Source organism: Kogia breviceps, chromosome 15 (assembly GCF_026419965.1).
Source record: "Kogia breviceps isolate mKogBre1 chromosome 15, mKogBre1 haplotype 1, whole genome shotgun sequence".
NCBI lineage: Eukaryota > Metazoa > Chordata > Mammalia > Artiodactyla > Physeteridae > Kogia > Kogia breviceps.
The window spans coordinates 38,922,041-38,947,626 of NC_081324.1; the positions used below are offsets into that span (position 1 = coordinate 38,922,041).

Below are 25,586 nucleotides of genomic sequence, written 5' to 3' on the forward strand. Positions count from 1 at the left end.
CGTGAGCCATGGCCGCTGAGCCTGCGCATCCAGAGCCTGTGCTCCACAACGGGAGAGGCCACAACAGTGAGAGACCCGTGTACTGCATTAAAAAAAAAAAAAAAAAAAAAATCCTGCCAATGCAGGGGACACGGGTTCCATCCCTAGTATGGAAAGATCCCACAGGCCATGGAGCAACTAAGCTCATGCGCCACAACTACTGAGCTCCCGTGCTGCAGCTACTGAAGCCCGAGCACCTAGAGCCCATGCTCCGCAACAAGACAAGCCACCGCAACGAGAAGTCCACGCACCGCACCGAAGAGTAGCCCCGGCTCTCTGCAACTAGAGGAAGCCTGCATGCAGCAAGGAAGACCCAATGCAGCCAAAAATAAATAAATAAATTTTAAAAAAATTTTTTTAAAGATAAATCTTTGAGTACAATTCTCTGTTTCAGGAGCTTGTTCACAGTTCCACCTGAAAACACCTGATGGTCAAGGATATGTCTGATGCCTGGAGCTGATGGATAGAGATAAGCTTGCAGGATGATGGGGACCCAGAAGGGCATCACGGTCAGGGCAAGTTCATGGGCAGGCCCCCTGTGCTGTCACACAGGGCCCCACACTCAGAAGGGTCCCATGCTCAGGGTTTAGTGCTCTGAAGTTGCCACCTTGAAATTCTTAAAATTTTATCTTTGAACTTGTGTTTCATAAGTGAAATCTGTGGCATGAAGGAGCCCGTGTAGGGGGCTTGGGGCCTCTGCTTATGATCGGTTTTGCCTCCCACCGCCTGCCTGATCCGTATACATCCTGGTCCCCACGTGCAATCACTCTGCCTTCTAGGCCTGCCAGCAACGGCCTGGGTGGGGTTTAGGGAGGATCGGGTGGGGCCCACTTTTCCTGTGGTACCCCAGGCTGGCAGCACTGTGGCATGTCTGTCTGGTCAACAGAGGCATTGTCTTAGCAGGGGTGAGCATCTTGCCCAGCTGACTAATGCATCCCTGGCACAGCATTTACAATACCCTTGAGGATCACCTGCCCACTGTGGGTTAGGTCAGGGGGTGCCATGGGCACAAGTGAAGTCTGGCTTTACTTCCCAGGGCCCACCCTTGGCTGGATTGTACCAGGTCAGTCTGTAGTCCGTGGAAGAGAGAACCCAGCAGTCCTCAGGCCCAGCCTGACCCCCTTTTGCAGGGTGGGACTCCGGGTACCTGTGAGGGTCTCCATGCCTGAGGAGACCCTCTCTTTCTTCTTAACCTTCCTGAGTCTGGCTTGCATTGCTCTCCTCTGGCCAGCTCAAGGCACCCTCCAGGCATGAGTCACAAAAACAAATTGTATAATTTTGGTGATTCTGCATAGGCGTTAAGTGTTCTGATGTTTGCACTTAAAGCTGGCATCACACAAAATAAAGATGAGTGGTAGAATCCATGCTAATAATTTAAAATTTCTATTTTTCTTTACTTAAAACGACATCAAATAGCAGGTAAAAAAAATACCATGACAAGTCGAGAAAGATAGAGACCATGAAAGAAAGGGAAAGCTTTATATTTTAGTGCTTTAATGATGCTTTTTTTCCTTGCTTTTTGAACAGGGGGCCCTGCAAATTATGTCTCTCTTCCCAGAGCAGCAATGCCACTGAAGATGGGGCACAGATGTCCCAACAGGTCCAGAACGCAGGGTCTGCTGCTTCACCATTTCCATGACCATCGTGTGTGCTGGGGTGGGGGACAGACAGCATAAAAGCTGAGTTCTCTGGGGGGATGAGAACAAACAGCAGGGCAGATGAAGAGTAGGGGCCAGGCTCTGAGGAATGTGTGGGCGCACAGAGCTAAGAGCTGCCTCCAGTGCAGACTGCAGGTTCGAACAGGAGATGGATCAGCATTACCAGATTACTGCATGGATTGGAGAGATGCGAGCCCTCCTGGTGAGCAGAAAACGGGGTATCACCAGACACCCACACATCCCAAAAGGAGCCAGAAAGGACCCTCGGCTTTGAGGTTTGGACACCCACCCTGGAAGTACATCTGGGAGCTCAGCTGCCGGCTAGAGAGCACGCTGGCCATCTCCACAGGCCACGCCAGTAACCCTGCCACCCCAACTGTCCCCCCTCCCCCTCCCCAGCCCCGTGCAGGGCATTGGTCCAGACCTTCCTGAGGCATTTCTGGGTCACAGACTGGAAAACAACATGGAAGCTGACGTTTTTTGGGAGCACTGCACTAGTTTCCTCCCTCATCTCGGTTAATCCCAACAACCAACCTGAATGAACTGTTTCATGATGTCTGTGATGTCACACAAGTACTACTCAAGTGTGAGCATGGGCGCATGTGTGCGCGCGCGCGCACACACACACACACACACACACACACACACACACACTCCAGGGGAGCTCAGTCCTGAGTTAGTGTCTGGGGGTCTGTGAGTAGGAAATCAGGTCCCTGCTCTTGCTTGAGAAACAAGTGTCTCTGTCACAGTCATGTGCGCGCGCGCGCACACACACGTACACACACACACACACTGAGAGAGAGAGAGAGAGAGAGAGAGAGTGGTATAGGGCCATGTGTGGCTGGGGGGCTAAGAGATAACCAAGGAAGTCTCATTGGAAGGGCAGGAAGTCTTTTGAGGAAGAGGAGGGTTTGGATGGCCTTTGAGGAGTGACAGGGAACTTCCCAGGCTCTTTCTGAGACAGCTCTGGGTCAGCTCACTGGGGCCCAGTGTGAAGCAGGGGGCCTTCGGGTCCTGAGAAGACAGGTGGAGAGAGACCCAGCTTCAGGAGCAAGAGCCCCAAGTGATCCTGCGGGCAGCAAGAGCTGTCCCCAGAGAAGCAGGGGCGAGCTCCAGACATCCCCAGGGCTCACCCTGGCACTGGCTGAGGCAGGTGCCACGCAGTGAGGGACAGAGGGGGCTCAGCCACCTCCCAAAACCTCCATGCCAGCCCTCAGGAAGGTGATTGCAGCAGAAGGGAAGCCAAGTGAAGACAGTCCCTCTCTGGTCTGCTGGCAGAACACATGTGGGCGCTCAGGAACCAGGGGCCCCCTCCGCAGGCTGGGCCTGCTCTGGTGGGGTTTCATTCCAGCCTTAGGGAGCCCCTCGCAGGGCCGGGGTGAAGAGACACACAGACAAGAGAATGGCTCTCACACAAGAACAAGCCCAGGGGCACAGCCCAGGTTGTACCAGGAGGACGAGGAACGTGGTAACTGGAACCACGAGGGTTAATCAGGGCCAGCTTCCCAGATGCGGAGGGACGGCCCTGCACCCTGGCCCACAGGGGGCAGCAGAGACCCGAAGACCCCTGGGGGAGGGAGCCTCGGCCCCCGGAGCAGAGATGGGAGGGGGCGTTGGGAGGGGAAGAGGGAGTCAAGAAAGAGCCAGCTGGCCTGTCCATCAGTCTGTCTGTCTGCCCACTGGCCACAGGCCTCTCCTTACGCGGGAAGCCACGCTGGACGGACAGGTGAAGCCTTTGGACCAGATCAATCATTGTATTTATTCTAATTGTATCGTAATCGTCCCCAAGGAACCCAGTTCAAATGAGCTTGACATTATTAAAATTTTAATGCCCAGTTTTCATAGCTGAATGAATATTTAAAGGGTATGTCCCAGCTTAAGTTATGATGATGAAGAAATTAATGGAATGTCTTGTTTAATGCATGGGTATGTGTTGATGCAAAAAGTGGCAGAGATGGGGAGGAGGAGGGGAGGCAGGGCCTGGGAGGGAAGGAGGCCCCGCCACCCACCACTGGCTGCAGCAGGGAGCAGAGAGGGCCCCAGTCCTTGGCCAGGACCACTCGCTCCCCGTGAGGGGCCCCCGGGGCTGGAAGCAGAAACACAGTCGATGACAAAGGAAGTTAGTGATGTCCCCAGAGGGCTGACCCCAGAAGCCTGAGGGTGGCTTCAGGGAGCTGTTCCTGACCCAGGGAAGGCGGCCCAGCTCAGGCACCTGGAGGCACAACCGGGTCTGAAGGCCACAGGCGAGCATGGGGAATGCTGATAACCCAGCCCGCAGGCCCAGGCCCAGGCCCTCCCAGAAGGATAACACAGTGGCTGAGAGGGACGGGATGGCTGGACAGAGGAGCAAGGGATGGGTTAAAGGAAAGGCACAAAGAAATGGGCGCCAGCATCCTCGACATTCACCTGCAGGGGATGCCCTGGGGCTCATGTGGCCAAGAGGTCCTGAGGCCACAGTCAAAGTTAGAAAACGGGCAAGGAGATGGCAACTGGCCCTCCCGCCTTCCTACCAGTATCCTCTCTCCCCTTCTTCACCGTTCCTGCCTCACTGCCCATCTCTGTGGCATGGTCTGCTCCCCAGGATGTAAGCAGGCCTGGGCGAGGCTAGATGGGGCTGGAGTCTGGAACAGGGAAGAGTAACGCGGGCCGAAGGAGGGAGATCTCCCTTCAGGCCCGAGGCATCTGTACAGAGCCTGCTCTACCTAAGAAATCTTCCCAGCTGAGCCTGACACTTTATTTCTGTTGAGAATTAAGAAAGCACGGGATTTCTTTCTCTCTCCATCTATCCTGGCACCACCCTGACAGCCCTGCAAAGGCTGTATGGACTCTGACCATCCCTAGATAATAATAGGACATGAAATATGACCCCAGGAGCCACAGGTCCATGGGAACCAAGTCAATTCTGCTCCATTGTGGGTGCCCAGACCATGGCTGAGGGCAGGTGGGAGGCTAGATGAGCCCCCGGGTCCCCACTGCCAGGAGCCCAGTGATGGAGGAGGTCTGGGAGCACCGTCCAGGGCTGGCCTGCTCAGGGAGGGCTTGCTGGGGGGTGGGGGGTGGAACTGAGGGGAATCAGGCCTTAGTCCGTGAGCCTGGGGCAGAGCATTCACGAGTGCCCAGGTGTCAAGGACAGCGGGACAGTGGCTGGCTGCCTGAGGGTGACATGCCCCAGGGTGGAAGGCTCCATGCACAGGCAGATTCCGTTTGCCTTGTTTAATTTACCATGGAAAATGGGTCCCATTATAACAGAAACAGTTCTACCCCAGCCCTTGTCCGTCTATAGGACTCACCCCCTCTGCTCTCCGTAGAGATTTGCCGTGGGACTCAGAAACAAGGTGCCAGGGGAGGCATCCTCCCAGGGTCCCTGCCCTTCCTCCCAGCATTGCCTCTAAGCATTCGGGGTCAGCCTGGGCCTGCTCTGGCCCCAGAGATGAAGCCTCCTCTGCGGCCTCCTCCTTCCCTCATCTCCACAGCAGCAGAGCCCAGCTGAGCCTGGCTCACACTCCTTACCGGGCCCGGAAGCCTGAATCAGCCCACCACTCACCCGCTTCCCCACACTCTGTTTGGAACTTTCCTGGACCTTTCCTAAGCCTGTCAATTCTTGTTCCCAGAATCTCCCGAACATGTAGGCTGGTGTTGAGAGTCCTGGGTTCATCTTGATCACCGTTTACCACCTGTGTGACCTCAAGCTAGTTTCTTAACCTCTCTGAAACTCCATTTCCTTGGTTAAAGATTATCTATTTGCACACATCCTAGGGGAAGTGATGATAATCGAACAATATAATTTTGTAGCAGCTGTTCGTGCTCCTGTAGGTGTAACAGTGCGGTGCCCTCCCTTGCAACTCAATTCCCAACTTGACTGTACATTCTATATGGAAAAGGGAGAATTCCTGCAGGACCCTTCCCCCTGGAGTACCAGGAGGGCTTCAGGGTCAAGGGCCAGAGGCTGGTGGGTGTATGGGAAAAGAGCTCACAGGCCGAAGGAACAGATGGGGGAGGAAAGTGCCCTGTCGTGAGGAACGGAATGATGCAAGAGGCTGTGGGGGCCAGATTTGGGGGACCAGGCTGAGGAGGCTGTATTCAATTCGGTGGCCCAATTGCCCCTTGCCAGATGGACATCTTCCCTTGGCCCCCCTCCTTTCAGAGCAGCTTTGGGGTCAAATGAGATGAAATATAGGAAGTCCAACCCACCTTATCATGTTTAGCACCGTGCTTACCCACCCTGGCTGCATCCTGGATCTGCCACTCCTCCGAGCTTGGCTTTTCATTGGCAAGAGAGAGATAATAATCCCTCCCTGGAGCATTATAATAATTACATAAGCAAGAAAGCTATAGAAATATACCCAGGAGAACACAGTGGCCAGAACTGGGTCCAGGTCAGCCGTGGGGCCTTTCTGGAGTAAGAGACTATTGCAGCTTTGGGGGAGACTAGGAGGAAGGGGTGTTCCAGAAGGGAGGGGCAGCCTAGGGAAGGGCTGGATGTGGAGTCTCCAAAGACACAGAACGGGAACCCGAGAGTACAGCCCTTCTCCCACAGCCAGATGCAAGCTCAGCCTTCTGGACCCTTTGCTCAAGGACTGGAAAGGAGGTGGTCTATGAGGGAGCCAGGACCCCCGAAATGAAGCTGGAAATTTCCTTATGTCTGTCTTCCTTCTCCCTGTTAATGGAGGTTCCCGTAAACCCACACCTTCCTCTGCAGGCAGAGTGTACATACCAAGTACCTTCATTTCCCTCAACTCCATAAGGGGTGCCGAGTGGGGACCTCCTGGCAAACAATGGCACCCGGACCCCCTCTTAGTGGACTGGACCCCAGAATCCTATCTTACCCCCCGGGCCACCTGTGCTTCTTTTTCCTCTGTTCTGTGCCCTGCCTCCTGCCTCTGTCCTTCCTTGCGTGGCTCTGCCCTTCCCCTGGCCTCATCTTCACCTTGCTGAGTCACGGGCGCCCACACTCCCCCACCCACCGTCTTGACGCAACCAAAACTCACGTCGAATCCTAGACCAGAAGGAAGCTTGTGACTGGCTAGTCCAGCCTCCATACACAAGGGGAATTGGCAACGGAAAGTCACCTAGTGCAGGACAAAAGCCCAAAAATAGCCCTGGTGGACCCAGGTTCCCAGGCACATCTTGCCACAAGGTGGCCCCGCCTCAGCTTCTCCATCTATAAAATGGGGGCATTTAGTACGTGCGCTGCCTGCCTCTCAGGGTTGGTTTGTGATAGAGTAAGGGATAAGAGAGGTACAGGACAAGCAAAAGCACTGGCAAAGACATAAAATACAATTCCATTTGCATGATTCCTACCATTTTTATTGTTTGAAATATCCTCAGGGCCTGAGAGCCCACCCTATGCCTCCGGCATCCGGAGGATGAAAAACAGGCTGCGGAGCCCCAGATCCTTGGAGTTCAGAGCCCCCTAGTGGCCTGAATGAGACATTGAAACGCATCCTCCAGAGAGGCTGGCGTCTAAAAGGCTGGGGGTGTCCGGCCGTGCCTTGTGTCGTGCTGGCACCCAGACACCACGTGAGACAAGTAGCTGTGCCCACTCCACATACACCCCGAGGGGACAGCCTGGCCGCAGTCAGGAGCCCCAGCCCTGAGCTCTGCTCCAACAAGGAGCTGGGTGGTCCAGAGCCTCAGGCACCCCTGGGACCCACAGCCAGCGTCTGCAGGATACTGCAGGGATGGGGTGCAACTCACTGCCATGCCCCAACCTGGGCAGGAGTTAGTCTTCGGCCAGAGACCAGCTAGTTTCAGCAAAGCGACCTGTCTCCAGGGTGGGCCAGAGAGGGGACACCTCAGATTCCAGTATCACAGCAAGAGCTGCTCAAAGCTGGGAGAGGGACCACGGGAGGTCCCTCTCAGGATTGGAGACCTCCAATCCTGAAACCCTCCTGAAATCAGGGGACCCTGGAGACCACATTGGGGAGGGGAGGTAGGTGGGGCTTTAGTGAAGACCCGCTCGTTTGCAGCTGCAGGGGTGCGCGGGTGTATGTGTCGGTGGTGTGGTCCGTGTGCTATGTCCCCGTGAACACCTGTGTACCTTTCGGGTGCAGGTGTGTCTGCTCTAACACTGCCCCCCTGTGCTCTGTTGCAGATGAACCGGCCGATCCAAGTGAAGCCAGCGGACAGCGAGAGCCGAGGAGGTAGTAGCTGCCTGCGCCAGCCCCCTTCACGTGAGGGCCCACTTGTCTCTGCCCCTCCCCCTTCCTCCTTTCCTTCCCTCCCCGCTTCCCTCCCCCTGATGCAGCGTTGCAGCAACTCCCTGCCGCCTCCTCCTCCCCCCTGGGGACCTCATGGCCCACGGTTGGGACAGGGCTTTGGAGCCCTGGGTGATGGATGTGGGGACAGAGTAAAGAGGATGGGGGAGAATTGGGGTCTGCCGTATTCTGGGGTTCCTTCCTTCCCATGAGTAAACAAGTAGGATGTCCTGGGCACCCCACTGCTCCCTTTAAGACACCCAAAATGGTAGGCCCTCCTCTGAGTCACCAAGGAAAACCCCATTGGGATGGGACTGGACTAGTTGAAAGGGTGCCAGGCTGGGAGGGAGGAAATGTGTTTCAGTCCTGCCCTGGGAAGGCTCAGGCCAGAGTGGGTGAATCTGAGGGGGGCTGCCCACTGGGGGGTGGGGCTGCCGAAGTCAAGATCCTGGACCTACATACAGGTGGACAGGAAGATGTCTGGAAGGGGACAGAGCAGGAGGACAGAGCCTCAACCCCAGACTCAGGCCTCTGTGCCCCAAGGGGAGGCTCTGTTCCGTCCACCAGCGGGGGCCTCCCCCCCCTCACTCCGCTGCACACAGAGGCTCGACCAGGCCAGGCTCTGGCTCCTCTGCCGAGCGCCCACCCTCCAGTCTTCTGGCCCGGGTGTCCGTGCCCACACCATGCCCAAGCCAGTGCCCTCTGCCCCTGGGCTCTCCCTGGCTATGCCTGAACACTCACTCTCATCTCAGCTCAACCGGGTGCTGAGGAATTTCTCTCTCCCTCCCTCTCCCTCCCCCACTTCCCAATTTTCCAGGAACTTAAGAGCAAAACATAGGCAAAAGCTATTTGCAAATTCAGAGTCAAGGTTCTTGTCCTGAGGAAACTGTAGTGTGGCCACAGGTGGCCTGCCCACCCCTGGGACCTGTGGTCCCTCCAGCACAGGCCTCTGCCCTCTGGACCCCAACAGGGCCTCCACCCTGGCACAAGGCCTCTATGGCTCTGGGGCCCTCCTGACCCAGGCCTCGAATTCCACCCAACAAGCCCAGGTGCCCGAAGCGGCCCCGTGCCCCACCACACAGGCGCGCCTCCCTGTGGCCCTCTGAGGGCTCCCCATCCCGAGGACCCTGATCATGGGGGCGGGTTGGTTGAAGAGTAAAATTGGTTCAGGTGTGAAGGGCTCGTGCTGCAGACCACACCTGGGTCACGCTGACTCCTGCCCCTCTCCTGGCAGTCCAGTTACTCGGTTTTCTCTGCACACAGAGGCTCCTCAAACACCCAGGGCCAGGCCCCCTGCCCTGGCAGAGAGAGACGTGCGGTCTGGCCTCACGCAGGTGCCCTCGGTGACACGGGGCAGAGGCAGGGCCTCTCCCAGAGACTGTCTCCGGGAGAAAGGACCGGCAGGACTTGGCCCCCAGGTCACCTGTCAGGCAGTGACTCACCTGCCAGGAGGCAGCAGAGACCCCTGGCTTTGGTGGGGAGGGAGCTCAGACGGTAGGTGGCACCTGCAGTCCCAGAGGAGGGGTCCCCGAGGTGGGGGCAGCCAGAGACCTCAGAGGACGTGGCACCTGAGCTGCCTTGAAGGAGGGGATATTCCACACCTGGAGAAGTTGGGGTGGCATGAAGAAGGCCTAGTTTAATCCAGGACGGGAGCAGGGTGCTGGGAAGCCTGCTGCCAGCGAGGCCGCGCTGCGCTCTAATGCAAACCGTTTCTCCCCTCACCGGCCTTGGAGGCAGTAACTCTCCGACTTCAAGTTGCTAACCTCATCTCCCCGTATATCTCCTGCGCTGACACTTGCCCCAAACCAGATTAATCAGCTTTTTTATTCTTCCTGCAATAGAAAGGGGGGGAAAGAGAGCCAAACCTAAACATCTATCTGTTAATTGCATATTCAGTATTAAACAGGGAGATGATCCGGAGTCAGCATCATCACCAAGCTATTTGAAAAAAAAAGAAAGTTTAAAATAATTTAATATCCATTAAATACTTCTTCAGTGGGGGGAGGGGATGGGGGAGAGGTGAACATTTAAAAAGATGAAAGAAATGGGAACAGGAGAAGGGTATGGAAGGCAGGGGTGGGAGTAGAAGGGGCGGGGGAGGAACACGATGGGAAAGGAAGAGCCCAGAAAGGTGAAGGGAAAGGTGCAGAAGGAGGAGGAGGCCTGGGAGAAAGTGGGTAGAGGGGAAGGTGACAGGGAGCTGGGAAGACTTGGGGGCACAGCTGGGAGGAAAAAGGAGGGGCAGGAAGAGGACGTGGCCCCAGAGGGAGAGGTGGGTCTGCGCCCCCACCCCCCGGCTCTCCTCGTCCCGGATTACACAGGCTAGGTGCTTGGCTGGAGCTCCACAGGAAGAATACAGGACGGCAGCTTTTGTTCTGGTCCTGGGTTCTAGTCCCATCTTTGTCCACAATGAGCTCTGGCCCAAACACTGCTTCTCTGGGCCTCCACCCCCTCACCCAGGGATGGGAGATCTCACTATCCAGGAAAGCTGCTATTTACAGAGCACCCACTGAGGGCTGGGATTTGATTTGATTTGATTTGGTCACACCATGCAGCCTGTGGGACCTTAGTTCCCCAATCAGGGATTGAACCCAGGCCCTTAGCAGTGAGAGCGCAGAGTCTTTAACCACCAGACCGCCAGGGAATTCTCGAGGGCTGGGACGTTAAACAAATACATTTAATCCACACAAAAACTTGGGGAGGTGGAAGTTATTGGCCCCACTTAAAGGTACAAACCAAGGCACAGAGAGGCTAAGTAACTTGTTTCAGGTCACACAGCTAGGTAGTGGCAGAGCCAGAATTCAAAGCCCTGCCTGTCAGTAACCAGCACCCAGGTGCTCTGCATTCCTCTGACTCCTAGGATAGTCTTTCGGACTCAGGGGACAGTGGGAAGATCCTGCAGGCGTTTGTCATACCTCTAGGGCTATTCTCAAGGTAAATGAGGGGAGAGGAACAGGGTCCCAGGTGAGGGAGGCAGGGCCAGGCTGGACGAGAAGCTCCCGGACCTACCCATAAGACATGAGAGACCAGGGCTGCAGGGGTCAGAGAAGAGAGAACCTACTGTGGCCTGGAGCAAGCAGGGAGGGCTTCCTGGAGGAGGTGAAAACTGGACCAAGAGGTGTAGACTTGGCAGGAGACAGTGAGGGCCCAAAGTGAAAATGGGACCCTGAACACAAGGCCAAAGGGTTGCGCTTGTCTCCATCAGAAGCAGGAGCCACTGACCCCGTGGAGAACCAGGCAAAGAGAGGGCGTCACAGCTGTAATATCCCTGGGCAGGAAGAGAGGAGACAGCCCCTGATACCACCACCAAGAGCCAGGGCTCCAGCTAGGTGGGGAAAGAAAACCAAAGGAGAAAGAACTTCCCCAGGACCCATCCCTCTGCAGGGAGGATCCTGTTAACCCCACAGAACTTGCTGGAGCGAGTCGTATATCAACTCAGATTCACCCCCAAATAAGCAAACCAGTTCATTCACCAGTGGAGTGATGCAGGCTGGGGATAGAGAGGAACCAGGTAGAGGACACCCTCTCACCTTCCCTGGCCATCTCAGAGGCAAGGACACTTTCTTGGGCATGCACTGTTGTGTCCTTTGCCTCCTAGCAGGCAGACGTACCCGCCCCAAGAGCTGGTTCACGGTCCCCGCCTGAACTGGGTGTCCACAGCTGCAGGGGCCCTTCAGCCTCTCCGTTTCACTCTCAGCCTCTGGGTGGGTGCCCGCAGTGTGCTGCCCTGTAGCCCTGACCCCCTCCCCAACCCCCCTGGTCTCAGTCCAAATGAGTGCTACGGCTGAAGACAGGATAAGCTCCCCCACCCAGGCAAGGCTCCTGCAGCCAGAATGCGGGGGGTCCTTTCAGGAAGTCAGGCTCTGAGCAGCCTGGCCTCAGGCAGCAAACCTGCTTGGGGGCTCCCTGGGCTGAACCGGAGGAGGCCGGGGCTGGGGTCCACCCCCCCCCTCAAGGGGCTCAAGAGGGTCAGCAAACAAGTAGGAGCCCTTGAGGAGGGAAGGAGTGGCTAAGACCTGGGCCAGTACAGCAGACGTCGGCCTGGTCCCACCCCACCTCCGCCAGTCGCAGCCACATAGCAGCAGATGTGAGCCGTGCCCTAGGAAGCCACCCCCCTCTGGCCCCATCACCAGAAACCACCCCCGCCTCTTCCCAGTAGCCAGCTGCAGGTCAGAAGTTTCATCTAATGCAGGCCACAAACAGGCCCCGGATGAGGGAGGCACTCACACACCTTTCCCACCAACACGCTGTCCGCTCAGCGCTGACAAAGGCACCCACAGACACACACCCAATTCCACACTCGCGCCTGGTGAAGTGACACCGAACATCCCCACCAGGGATCCAGTGACTGGGGGCGGGGCACAGACTGGGGCCACCCATTTGTATCTCATCTACATGAAATGACAGAACAAAGCAGCAAGATGTCAGGCTGAGGTGCTGGAGAAGTTAGAAACCAAGACGGCTTGGGAGGGAGTCCTGGGAAAGAGGGGACTCAGGGTTCAAGGGGCCACCCCCTCAGAGGGATCAGGGAGGCACCAGGGAGCCCTTCCGAGGCAACAAGAGCAAGAGTGAAAGCAGCCCTCCCGGGTGGCCGCCACGCTCTCACCCCTCCAGGGACCCAGACTGCAAACCACATGAGCACAGACACGCTCCAGCCTCCAGCAACGTGTGAGATGTGTGAGCCCGAGCTAGGGAAGCGGTCTTGCCCACTGCGGGGACCGACGAGGGGCTCCCACAGTCCCTCTCTGGCCCATCAGGCGTGTTTTCCTGAGGGGGCCTTGGTCAGGCCCAGGCTAGGGAGGCAAAGGGGCAGCTGAGACCGAACCTGATAGGGGAGCTTGGACGGACTCCCGATGATCGTGGATGGAAAGGTGTAGGGTGGACACAGCAGGAGGGCTGAGCTCCACGTTATAAAGTCCTGTGGTTCCCCCACCCCACCTCACCGCCCCCCCCCGGGCGGCAGGGCCTGGAGGAGGCTTGGGCGATGTCAAGGGGAGCGGCCCTGAGCTGCAGCCATGGACTGTCCCCGCTTGCCCCCGCCCACCCCGACACACACACACACACACACACACACACACACACACACACACACACACACACACACGCAAGCTTCTAGACAGTGACAGAACTTTTTTTTTTTTTTTTTTGTGGTACGCGGGCCTCTCACTGTTGCGGCCTCTCCCATTGCAGAGCACAGGCTCCGGGCACGCAGGCTCAGCGGCCATAGCTCACGGGCCCAGCCGCTGTGCAGCATGTGGGATCTTCCCGGACCGGGGCACAAAACCACGTCCCCTGCATCGGCAGGCAGACTCCCAACCACTGCGCCACCAGGGAAACCCGGAACTTCTTTTATGTACCCCTCCAAGTCCTGCAGAACCACCTGGGGCTGAAGTCCCCCACCCCAGAGCTTCCACTGCCTCTCTCTCCTCCCTTTGCAGACCTGGGAGCCCATGTCTGCGTCTCTCCGCCAGTTCAGTCTCCCCCTCCTGTCTCGGTCTCTCTCTGGCCAGAAGGGCAGGGCGAGGAACGCATGGAGGGTTGGGGGCAGGTGCAACAGCCCGTGAGTCATTCGTTTCCACCGAGGCAGGTGAGGGCCGGTCACTTAGCCAAGCGGCTCCTGTAGCCTCTCGCTGCTCCCTGTCCGTTTAACAGCAACTTCAGGGCGTCTGTCCCCCTCATCACAGCCAGTGCTCACGTGGCAGTGGAGTCCCGCTGGGCCAGCAAATGAGGTTGGACACGATGCATGTGGACGTGGCCCTGAGGACCTCCCCGAGGCCACATTCCCCACCATAAAACCGGGGCTGACTCCGTCTTCCCAGCCCCTCCACCATCTGTAGCCCCATCAGTTCCTGTGGCTTTTAAAATCCTATTAAGTTCCTCATCTCTCCTCTAAGCATTATTTTACTTCTAAACAGACCCAGACCATGTGCTGTCGGGAGGCCTTCAAGGGTCTGTTGGGGACTGGCTGAGGAATGTGGGCCTCACCTTGCGGTCCTGGGCCCCCGAGACCCATGCCACACTGGTGACCCCCCGATGCTGGGCTTCTCACGTCCAGACTTTTCTAGCTATTTAGTTCCATGCTCTAGGTAGGCAATTTCGTGAACAGCAGATGAAATGGCCCTGCTTTACGAAAATTCAATATACAGAAGTTTCCATTTTCCACTCTTGAGAGGCAATAAAAGACTCACTTGACAAAAGCTTCTGGGTGAACAGAAAGCCCTCAGGGTTCTGCTAGGAAGCCCCTGTCCCAGGCAGGAGGGGGTACAAGAAACATAAGGCCAAAGGGCGGGGGGGTGGCCACAGCACACTGAAGATTCATCTGAAATGATACCATGACAGTAAGAAACAAGGTTTTAAAAAACGGTGTTACTCTAGATGACCCCTGACCTGAGGTGCAGTTCAGGGGAAGGGGAGGGGGAAGGTGTAAGGAAAGGCTTGGAGGACAGGTGTGAATCCCTGCAGAAGGTCCTGGGTGAGGTTCCCCTGGGGGCAGGGTGGACAGAGGCTCTGGCCCCAAGAACAGCCCCATTTCTGCCACAGCCAAGCCACCGTCTGGAAGTCGAGTCCCACAGCAAGAGCCCCCCAACCTCTGCCCCAGTCTCTCCCCTTTGGGGCCTCAGGAGTGTCCCCCTGTAGGGTCCAGCACATCCTGACCTCTTACTTTGGGACTCTTGGTTTGTACCCTGCTGGAGAGACCTAAGAATGAGTGGAGCCAACCCCACCCCAACTAGAGGGTGCGACCCTGGGCTGAGAAGGGGTCCAGTGACTGAGGCCCCAAGCAGGGGTCTGCAGCTCAGAGCAGAAAATGCCCCACCCTCCCTACCCGCCCCAATCTTTCTGTGTCCCCACAGAAGCGCCTGGAAGCAGGCAGTGTGTGGACCCCTGGAAGTGTGTGTGATGGGGATGTGCTTCCTTTCTACACGCCCCCCTCCCAGACCCTGCAGACCCCCGTATCCTCAGATCCTCCGTCTTCCGGTTCAACATCGTGCTCCCTTCCCGCAGCTGTGTCTGCGCCCAGGGGCCTGGAGCGAGACGTCAAGGTGAACCTTTGGCTGGGGGAGAGCTAACTGCCCTGTTGGCCAGGATACAGCACCCTGTGGCCTGGAGGGGCCCCAGGAGCCACTGTGTTCACCTTCCCCTGTGAGTTGGCCTCTCACCCAGCTCCTCCCGCTTTCAGAAACCATCAAGAAGAAGAGCAACCCCAGGGCCTCTCTCAGGCTCCATCAGAGCTCAGAAACCCTGTTCTGTCAGCCTGCCCTGCCCTATTCCCACTGGAATTTCTCAAGCTGTAGACTGTAATGTTTTTCCTTGAACACCAGCCCCAAAGCCCATGTCCCAGCAGATCTTCCCTGTACTTGCATCCCTGATGTATTTTGGACTGATGTTTAAGAAAAAGCAGTACAGTGTTCAGCTCGGGAAATTCATGTCAGACCTAAGACAGCACTTCCCCACTTCCCAGACAGTGGTGTGCTCAGCCTCAGGCAGGGACCATCTGCTTTTTGGAAGGACTGAGGATTAGACACTTCATCACCAGGCCAAGTGGCCCACGCAGGGCTTGGCTTCTTTGATGGGCAGGAAGTTCTACCACATATCTGACCATAATCTCTCCTACTGTTGTTTAAGCACTTCCAAGTTAGGCTCCCTAGATCATGGTGCAAGGTTCCCCTGCCCTGGGGTTTTATTCTCCATAACCCCTGTTCCTTCTGTCTTAAAAGGATCTTTGTCTCCTTTCTTTCCCAAGCTCCTTTTAAAAAGAAATTTTAAAACTCCGGAAAGGTCCTCTGGTTGACACAACTGAACCCAAATAGCAGCTGCATGAAGACAGGTCATTGTGGTTGGGGAAGGAGGTGGCTGGTGGGAATGGTCCCTAGAGAGGGCCCCGTGGGGCAGACACACATTATAAATACCTCGGTAACTCCTGCCATAAGTGTGAAATTATAATTAACTGCAAACCTGCCAAGCTTAAATGGACTTTAGGTTTTCAGCTGGGGGAAAGGGTGTTGATTGATCTGCATTTTGTTTTTAAGGTTCCTTTAATCCATTCGGCAAGTTAAGTTGAGACTCATGGCTCCTCACCAAAATCCTTCTGGCCCCGGCTAATTTAGCAAAGGACTGTTTCAGGGGAAATGGGATATTAATTATTGCAAATGGGCTCCTGGATGATATTTAAAAGCTGCCTCATGTGTGCCCAGGGTGAAGGGGCTGATGACAGGAATAGGAATGACAGAGAGAGGGAACCACGGGGCTCTGTCTCCACTCCGTGCCGCTTCCACGGAGTCCTGATGTGGGCATTGTGTGGGCAATGCAGGAGGAAGATGCCCGCTTCCTCAGAAGATGGGCAGGATGAACAAGAGGATGTCACAGGCAGTCCTTCCTGGACCAGGCATTCCTCAGCGAGGCAGCCCTGACATGGGCGAGGTGTATCCAGTGCCCTCCTGGCCCCCGACACACCCCACTTGGAACAGCCTGAGAGCGATATGGGAGCAGTGAGGCTGTGCAGTGGGAGGCTGGGATGGGAGGCAGGGAGAGACAGTACGGACCAGAGAGATCAGAAAGGGTAACACCTGGGACTCCCCTGGTGGCGCAGGGGTTAAGAATCGGCCTGCCAATGCAGGGGACATGGGTTCGAGCCCTGGTCTGGGAAGATCCCACATGCCGCGGAGCAACTAAGCCCTTGTGCCACAACTACTGAACCTGCGCTCTAAAGCCCGTGAGCCACAACTACTGAGCCCACGTGCCCCAACTACTGAAGCCCGCGCACTTAGAGCCCGTGCTCCGCAACAAGACAAGCCATCACAGTAAGAAGCCCGTGCAGTGCAACGAAGAGTAGCCCCCACTAGCCGCAACTAGAGGAAGCCCTCACCCAGCAACGAAAACCCACCGCAGCCAAAAATAAATAAATAAATTTATTTTTTTAAAAAAGAAAGGGTAACACCTGATTGACAACTTCAGAGAGGAGAGGATTTGAGCGAGGAAAGGCAGAGTTTCCCAGGTGGGAGAATAACCCGAGTCAAGGAAAGCTTGGAGGATCCCAAGAGGCCAGAATCAGGGGTCTGCTGTCAGGGGAGGGCAAGATATGGGAACAGTGCTTTCCAGGAGGTGCTGTAAATTTATGCATTTAGGCAAAGGGAAGCCATCTAAGGCTTTGGGGCAGATATAAGTAGTGCTTTGGAAACAGTAGCTTAGGGAGACTCAGCCAGATGGGGGAAGGGAGCCGGAGCTGGGGAAAGAGCAGGGCCCATGCTGGCATCATACCCACATGTCCTGCCCTTCCCACAGTGATGTCTCGCCACCTCCTGTTACCAAGGGGATGGTGACAGCCCCTTGGAGCTGCCATAGGTGGAATACAGTTGGTGAGCTGTGGAATCTTCCCTGATGACAGCTGCTGCAGTTATTTTATTCTTAGAGTACAGTCCATGGGAAATGAGAGGTGACGGGGGTGAGGACCTCTGACAAGGTGTGATCAACAAAGTGCAAAGAGAAATCATACCGCCCAGGGCCAGAGCTCTACTGTGCATATGAATTTACCAGAATGGGGTGGCACAAGGCAGGCTTCCTGGAGGAGGTGATTATTGGAATGACAGGTTTACCAAGAGGTAGGATCTGGGCTGTGTCACAGGCAAAGACATGAAAAGAGGGACAAGCAAGGCAAGTATGTGGCATCTTAGACTTTTTAAAAAATAATGTAGAAGAATTGGTTTGGCTAAAGAAGAGCGAGTCCACTCCCTGCAGTGAGAAGACCAGATATGATGCCTTGTGGGTCTCACTGCTGCTCTCATTCCAGGGTGTGGACAGCTACACCCGTGCATGCACAGTGTCTGAATCTGGGGGGGGCCCTGTATCTTCTCACCCTTCAGTCCAAGTTCACCAGGCCCAGTCTTCCTGATCAGATGTGCCTGTCCACTCTCCTTCCCCACCCAGCCCAGGACGATGCACAGGGGAACCAGGCAATGCCTGCAGCAGCTGCTGCTAAAGCCAAGCCAGGGATCTGGAAGGAAGATGGATAGAGCCAGCGGGGCCTCGGTTCTCCCATTAGGTCCTCCAGAGCCTCCAGGAAGAGCACCTCAAGCCCTGCACCAGCCCCGCAAGGTGGATCGAGCAGCACCCCCATTCTCCTCAGGGAGGAGAGGTGACTTGCCCAAGATCACACAGCCAGTAATCAGCCTTCACACCTCAACCCTTCTGGGCAGGACCCATGCCTTGCTGCCTTCTCTCAGGTCTGGCTGGGGTGCTGAGACCCAGAGGAAGTTCTCCCAGCATCAGTGCCACCCATCAGAGGCACAAGGGATGAGGCTGGACCACAGCCTTAAGGATGAGCTCTCCAGCTCCTCACTCCCCTCCCCTATGTTCTTTGGGAATGGGGGTGGGTGTAGGAGGAATCGGAGAGGGTCTGAAGCTGAACTATCCAAGGTGCAAACCCAGTCAGCAGCAGGATGAGCTTGTCTGTGGCCCCTCTCAGTGTGGAGGGTCAGCTGGGAGGAGCAGGTGGAGAAACTCCACGTCTGCTCGGCAGAGGAGAGCCAGCCTGGGCACTCAGGGCATTGTCTGTCTGGGCCTGATGAGGAGGAAGGCTTTGCAGAGGCTGGAGGTCAGCAGGGACCAGCCAGCACAGATTTTCTTTTTGATCATATCAGAGACAAACCCATGATCCTGACATCACGGAGGCCACATCCCAACAGAGCAACAGGCCCCGGTGACTTAGGAGGTTTAAGGCTTGGAAATGAACGGCCAAGGGCAAGTGACTCAAAAGTGCAGAGAGATGATCCCTGCCCCTGGAGAGCTGACCATGAAAGTCAGATGCATGGTCAGGAAGGTGTCTTCAAGTCTTTGCCGAGCTTTGGACCCTAGGGCAGCTCACAGTCTGGTGAGGAGATCAGTTTACGGCCTCAAGAGCACCAGATGAACAGTGGAGACAGCAGGAGCCACGGCCGGCAGAGGAGAGAGCTGTGCAGGTGGAAGCAGTCAGGGAAGGCTTCCTGGAGGAGTCTCCCTACTGGAGGGGATTCAGTCTGAGAAGGCAGTGAGATAAGGATGCATGCATAGAGCCTATCCAGGGTAAGATGAGGAAACCAGCTGGCCCAAGGAGAGGGTTCCAAGCAAGGCCCCGCTAAAGAGTTGGAAGTTTTCTGGAAGATGAGGGGAAGTGGTGATTGGTGGAAGCTAGATATGGGAAGACTGGCCACCTACACAGGGGGACTGGACAGGGTGTCAAGAAGACCAGGGAGAGACTCTTCCAGCCTCCAGCTGTGAGGGGAGGAGCAGGGGGCATGGGAGCCCTTTTGTCACCGTGAAATACAAGCCCCAAAGCCACCTGTGTCCTGACCACTACCTGCTGCCTTGAGACCTCCAGGTTCACACCCACTTTCAGGCACATGGCCACCCTCGGACAGCCCTCTCTGACCCTTCCCAGCTGCCCGGCTCCACTTGGTCAGAGCCCTCGTCAGGGTCCACCCTGCTGGAATGCTTTCTCCAGCTGCTCCTCGCTGGCCTTTCCAGCTCAGAACCCCTTTCCTGCCCTCTGTCTGAGCCGTGAAGTCAAGCAGTAGTTGTTAGTTTCTCGTCTCTCCGTCGAGACTGTGCCCTCCGTGCAGGCAGGCATGTCCAGCCCTGCACCAGAGGCCAGTCTCTCACTCATCTCACTAAACCGCAACTTTCTCTACTATCCCAGCTCTCTGCTGGCCTAAAAGCTGCCCCCTCTCGCATCTCCCCACCCCCAGCCCCTCCAAAGCCAGGCCCACAAGTAGGGGGCAGATGTGGGCAGCGGGGTGGGTGCCGCTGACATTGGCATTCTCCTTGCAGTGCGTCTTAATAATTTAATGGCTATTAGCAGAGCTGCAGTGATGGGGGACAGGGGGCACAAGGGGAAGATTTATAGAGAGAATTCACTCCAGATTGGGGTTTTGTCTTCCTCTGTTTTCCTGGCATTTATCATGCATGTTTTAATTTGGATTGGAGAGTTGCTACCATCTGGCCATTATCGCAAAGAAATATTCATTTTCACTGAGTGACACAGGCTCCATTCATCACAGAGCGCGCTGATGGCCCCGTGAGTGTGGGGCCGCGCTTTCTCCTTCATTTGAAATGAACCTTGAGCTACGAGCAGGTCCAATTCGAGGGGAGCAGAGGCACAGGGCCGGGGACCTCCCGGCCAGGTGAGCAGGCAGCACTTTGGGGGAGGGCCAGGGTGGGAGTGGGCGGAGCCCTCCCTGCATCATAGTCCTCCCCCCTCCCCTCGCCTCCCCCGGGCGTGTGCGGGGCGGTGGGGGACTATTGGCGGCCTCCACAGTCTCCCCCGGGCGTCTGATAATCCCCCACTCACACTCATACACAGGGCAGCCCTCAGGCCAGACCAGAGAGGTGGCAAAGGGTGGCCCCCTGCTCTGGCTTCAGCATCTGCTAAAGGCACTGATGCTGTCCTGCCAAGGGCAGAATGTGCTTAAGCACTCTCTCCCTAACAGGGCATCGCTCTAGCGGTGTCATCTCAGGTCAGGGCTGTGTGAGGAACAGAAGGGCCTCCTGGTTCTCCTCTCATCACGTTATGGTGGCACCATCGGGGCTGGGCCTGTGGGGAGAGACGTGTCTGCCTCCAATTGGGACATTTCTGGAGTGTCACCCTCGTACCCACGCGCCACTCACTGCGCAAGCCGTCAGGGGCCAGAAGGCCTCCTGTCAGCAATGGGAACTCAAGCACAACGCTGGACACCCAAGGGGGGGTGTGACAGAGCACCCCTTGATTGAGCTGAGTCCCACTCTGAGCCCACTCAATAAACAGGCATCCAGATCTGCAAAACGGAGAAAATCACTTTTCATCCATTTTAAATAGTGAGTTTTCAGGGCACCCAGAATTTGCTGGGCCCCTTCTGTATTCCCTGCCTGGTGGGGATCAGACTCCCCACCTCACCCTCCCACCCCCAACATTTAACACTCCCAGAGGGGAGCCAATGAGAGTCTGAAACAGCTTCATAGGGGAGATGTGTGGTTTGCCAGAAAGGCAAAATCGGGCAGGAGGGTTTTCATCTACAGAAGTTCCGTATCCCAGGGGCCCGCTGACTTTCCTGGTCTCTGTCCCGGAAGCTGTGGCCAGACTCTGAGCCTGAGGCCCTGACACCCACCCACCCACCCACTGCCACTAGGACCCACGTCTGACCAAGACCCAGGGGATGGTGCTGAAGGAATGGGAACCCAAGGGGAGGACTGTGCGAGCTTTGCTGCGTCTTCCCCCATCAGAGAAGAAAGGTGCAGATGTCCTACCCCCGCAGTAGCCCCCCTTCACCTGGACTCTGTTGTGTAAGCGCTGAGTGACTGAGCCTTCATTGTGTGCACGCCACACCCATCCAGATGAGCCCAGCCAACAGGATTCTTGGCCACAGGCAGCTTATAGTCTAGCTGGGTCTGGGGTAGAAACAATGAGCCTATTAGGAAACCGGAAAAGACCTCTAACACACTAAGGTAACCGCAAGTGAGGGCCATTGGGTGTGGTACAAGAAACCAACAGACCTTATCCCCTCCCCTCTGCCTTGGGCCAGGTCCTTCCTGTGGATGACTATTTCTCCATCTTCCAGTTCTGTGACTTACAGTAACATCACATAATAACGTTGCTCCATTGTGTAGATGAGGCAACTGAGGTCCACAGGTTTACTAGCTTGGGGTCACCAGCTGGTGGGTGGTGCCTGCTTCTGGAAAGGAACCCAGGGCCCTCTGATTCCCAGCATCACACGGTGGCTGTGGAAAAACCTAAAACAACTTTGAGTAGGAGGCGGCATTTCAGCTGGATAGGATAGGAGCAGCAACATTATAGGCAGGGAGACCTGCCTGCCTGTGCTCAACCCCTGGTTTTCTATCCTGGCACTTGTTGAGCTAAATTAGCTGTGCTCCGCGGGATCCCTCCTCCCCGCTTCCGGCAGCCTGGGGTGACGTCCCCACCCCCTAGGAAGGCGGGGACTGTCGCTAATCTGGGAGATGGGCCCCTTCCCGCGCCCCCCTCCCCAGGAACGCGGCACCGCCCCCTCCTCCCTTGGAACTCATTCCGTGACACCAGCAGCTCTGAAACATCTGCTCCTCTATCCGGGACCCGCAGTTTGAATAAATTACCCCGACTTGGCGGCAGCCTGTTATTAATGGCCTGAGTTTTATAAGATGCTTTCGTTTAATAACACTGTAGCCCAGCGCTGCACTTCTCCCGGATATTTTTATATTTCTCTTCCTCCTGCCTCCCTCCACACTCCGCCGCCTCCAGAGCTCCGGTCCCAGAGCCACGACCCCATCACCACCCTCCCCGCGCCCCGCTGGCTCCTCCCCGGGAACCCGGGACCACCAGCCCCCACCTCCGTGCCACTATCTCAAGCCTTGGAAGAGGGGACCACCACCTGGCTGGTTGCTCCTCCCCCAAGGGAAGCCCACGGGGACGGAGAGGCTGAAGGCAGAGCGATGGGCAGAGACGATGGCCGAGGCACGTTCTGCGCCGCTCACCCCATAGCCAGGGCTCTGCTGCCTTTGGGGACCTGCAGAAATCCGGTGTGCAAAACTGCCTCTCCCCAGTTGGGCTGGCAGTGTTTGCAGCTTGCTAGGGGCCGAGGCCACAACTTTTATCTTTATTCACTGTCCTTGGCTCTTCATTGTTTTGTTGGCTTGTCCATGTGCTCATGCCCCGCACACCTCCTGCAGGAAGCCCTCCCAGGTTACCACCCATGGCCCTTTCTGCTCTTCCTACAAGGCCAGACACACCCCTTCTCCACTGCCTTCTCTCCGTCCCTGTCTCTTCTCTCCACAGCCTCCCGGCCGGTCTTCTTCAGAAACCCTCTGGGGCCTGGCCAACCCTTCTAGAATTAACAATAGGCACTCCAACGTGTGTGTTGCTTCAACAAGCTTGTGCATCTGTGTGGGTGAGGCTTCCTGCAAAGAATGGGTGCAATCGCTGAGAGGGAAAAAAGTGGGCCAAGGGGTGGGTGCGTTTGTTCGCTGGGGATATAGGATAGAAAGCGTTGAGGCTTAAATAAGTAGCCAATGTAGTCATGTCCTCAATCTGTTCCCAAAAATGTAGACCACAGTCACGGTCTAGAAGTGCAGAGATGCGGGCTCCCTGCAGGCCCATCCCCCCAGCTCAGGAAGCCATGGGTACACGTCACCATGAGGCTGCAGGGAGTTGGCCCTGGGATAGGTTTGGGAGCCTGCCACCAGGAGGCCCCCTGAGTGCGCGCTTGGAAGTAGAAAGAGAGGCTGTTCCTGGTTGGGGAGGGTGGGATGGGACAGGCAGGACAAAAGGAGGGCCAGATCCACCAGTCTCTGTCACCATGAGGGTTCTGTGAGCCCCAGAAGCCCAGACGCCGCACTCCAGGGAGGTCTTGGAGGACCCTTCGGTGCCAGGGCCAAATTTAACTGTGTAGTCGCCTGTTCCCGGGGAGCCGGTGGTGACCCAGCCAGCTCTAAAAGGGAGGGTATTGCACCCCCTTCTATCCCCCCACCCCCGCCCACGCCCAGTTCCAAGGGCTCCAGTGGAACGGCGCTTGCTGCTTCCCATTTGGTCTCATACTCCTTTGGGACCCTGCCTTTTGCTAAGAGCCCCACGATTATAACATAATTACTGCTGAAAATGACCTTTAAAATATATTTTAAATTCAAAATGTCTTTAAACCCTTCACTGAGCACCATTTTTCAATTTCAACAACTATCTTCCTTTTTGGGGGGGAAGTGAGGGATGGCGGGTGAAGGAAGGAGTCCTCCACAAGGATTTCGAGTGTTAACCTCTCCTACAGAGAAGACTGAGCGGGCTCGGCACTGCCTGGCAGGGGCTCAGCATGGGCAGGAGGAGGCGACAGGCCAGACCCAGACCACAGCACTCTGCCCCGCCTGCACTCGCCCACCCTCTGCCCCCAGCCTCCAGCCTAACAGGCTCTCACTCAGCCCGGGGCATGTGAATAAGAGCCGGGGAAGTGCCCTCCTCCTCCAGCTTTCTTCCTCATCTGTTCTCCTTCCAGAGGCCATCCACATGTGATGTTCAGTTCCCTGCCTCCTCAGCACCCTCCAGGGGCCCCCAATTCCTGCAGGATGGCGCCCCTTCCCCACTCTGCACCCGCACAGCTCCATTTCATGCCCCCTTTGCCCTGACCTGGCTGGTAGCCCTGTCTTGACACAGCCTGTGCTCCTGGCTGCTTCTGACTACTCCATGACAGCACCACGCGGAAGGAGAATGGAGAGGAAGCAAAGCTGGGAGAGGAGGGCCGGTTGCAAGCCCCTGCCCCTGCTCTCCCGAAGGCTCACACAGACGAGTCTGGGAGAAGGGTCTCACCGGCTGGACGCACCGCACTCCCCCATACTGCTTCTACACACTGTCCTCCACCCCCACAGCCCCCAGGAAACTCTGCTGTGCCCTGCCCCAAGAATGTCCCCTTGCTTCTGTCCTCGCTAGTCCTGGCCCTTCCTCCCCTGCACCACCTCCAGGAATCCTGGGCTGGGAGTCCTGTGCTAGCCGGTGTCGTCTCAGCACTTTCCGACATGGTCCCCGACTTGCATCCAACCTCCTAGGTAATCACAGGGCAGTCTGCCTGCTGTTCAGCCTGTGCCCACATCAGAAGGGGGCTCCCATAGGCCATGAGCTTGTCCCTGGCTGCTGGTATGAGTGCTAATGGAGGGCTGCCTGGCATGGTGACAGGGGATAGAGGCATTGTGAGGCCTCTGGCCCCCTACATGAAGGGGGTACTTTCGGGGCTCAAGTCCTGCAGATACTGACAGAGCTCCACTCTCCCCATCCACTTCCAGCGGCAGGAGAGGGTAGAAGCAGCAGTGAGGGAGGGGGCTCTGCTGTGGTAGGAGCGTTATGTGGGTATCTCCACAGATCTTTACCAGGAAGGCGTGGCCAATGGGCATCAGAGAGTGTATTCTTAGGACTTTTTCTAAAATGGCCATATTCCCTTAGCATCCAGCATGCTCAGCATGAAAGTCGACATATGTTCCAAAGTCCAAACAAAATGATGTGCATACTATCCAACTCTTTGGATCAGCTGAGTTTCTAGATCATCCTTAATTTTGAATGACCTCTGCCTTTGCGGGGGAAACTAGAGCTGCGAAGCTGAGAAGTCATTTCAGCTGCTGCCCCTCCTAGATTGAGCTTTGGGGGTGGGTGGAAGCTCCTTGACCTCCCACAAGGGAGCTCAGTGGACGATGGAGAGAAGAGAGGTGAAAAGGACTCTCGGAGGTCAGAAGAGGGGGCTTGTGGGGTCGGTGAAATGGGATGGCCCAAACTCAAGAATCTACAGTGGTTCCCTATTTCCTATTCCCTTTGACTGACCTTCAAAAGGCCCCTCAGTCTGGCCCGTTGTTCATCCTCTCCAATGGGAGTACAGGGTGGGCGTGGAGTTACTTAGGAAGAGCCAGCATGAAGAGTTCTATTGCGATTCACCTTGCAGTATGGCCATCCTAGGAGAAGTATGGTGTCCAGAATAGAGGAGGTGATGTCTCTACTTTAATAACAAGATCACAGGTCCATCTTACAAATGAGGCATTTGTGATTCAAAGGGACTAAATTACTTGCCCAGAGCCACACAAAAATTAAATGGTAACGACTGGATCAGACTCCAGATGTGCGTGACTCCAAAGTCTTGGCTCTCAGCCCCTTGTCTCTTCATTCTTTCTCCAGATCCTACCCAGACACAAAGTCCAGTTCAAAGCCTCCTCACTCCAGAAAACCTTCCCTGCT

General features: G+C 56.2%; 1 protein-coding gene across 50 annotated transcripts in view; it reads left to right on the forward strand.

Annotated features, from left to right (window-relative positions):
• The window catches only part of CELF4 (CUGBP Elav-like family member 4), a 298,654-nt gene that overhangs the window by 217,211 nt on the left and 55,857 nt on the right, over positions 1-25,586 (forward strand). For 26 of the 50 annotated variants that reach the window (XR_010837035.1, XR_010837036.1, XR_010837037.1 and 23 more), the window contains exon 3: positions 7,792-7,840. Coding sequence is in view for 45 of the 50 variants with exons in the window: in XM_067015847.1 (XP_066871948.1) it covers positions 7,792-7,840 (49 nt within the window). In the remaining 5 variants the exon portion in view is untranslated. Of the gene's footprint in view, positions 1-7,791; positions 7,871-25,586 lie in introns of all 50 variants that reach the window. The other 24 variants (XR_010837034.1, XR_010837033.1, XM_067015818.1 and 21 more) reach the window with 1 other exon arrangement.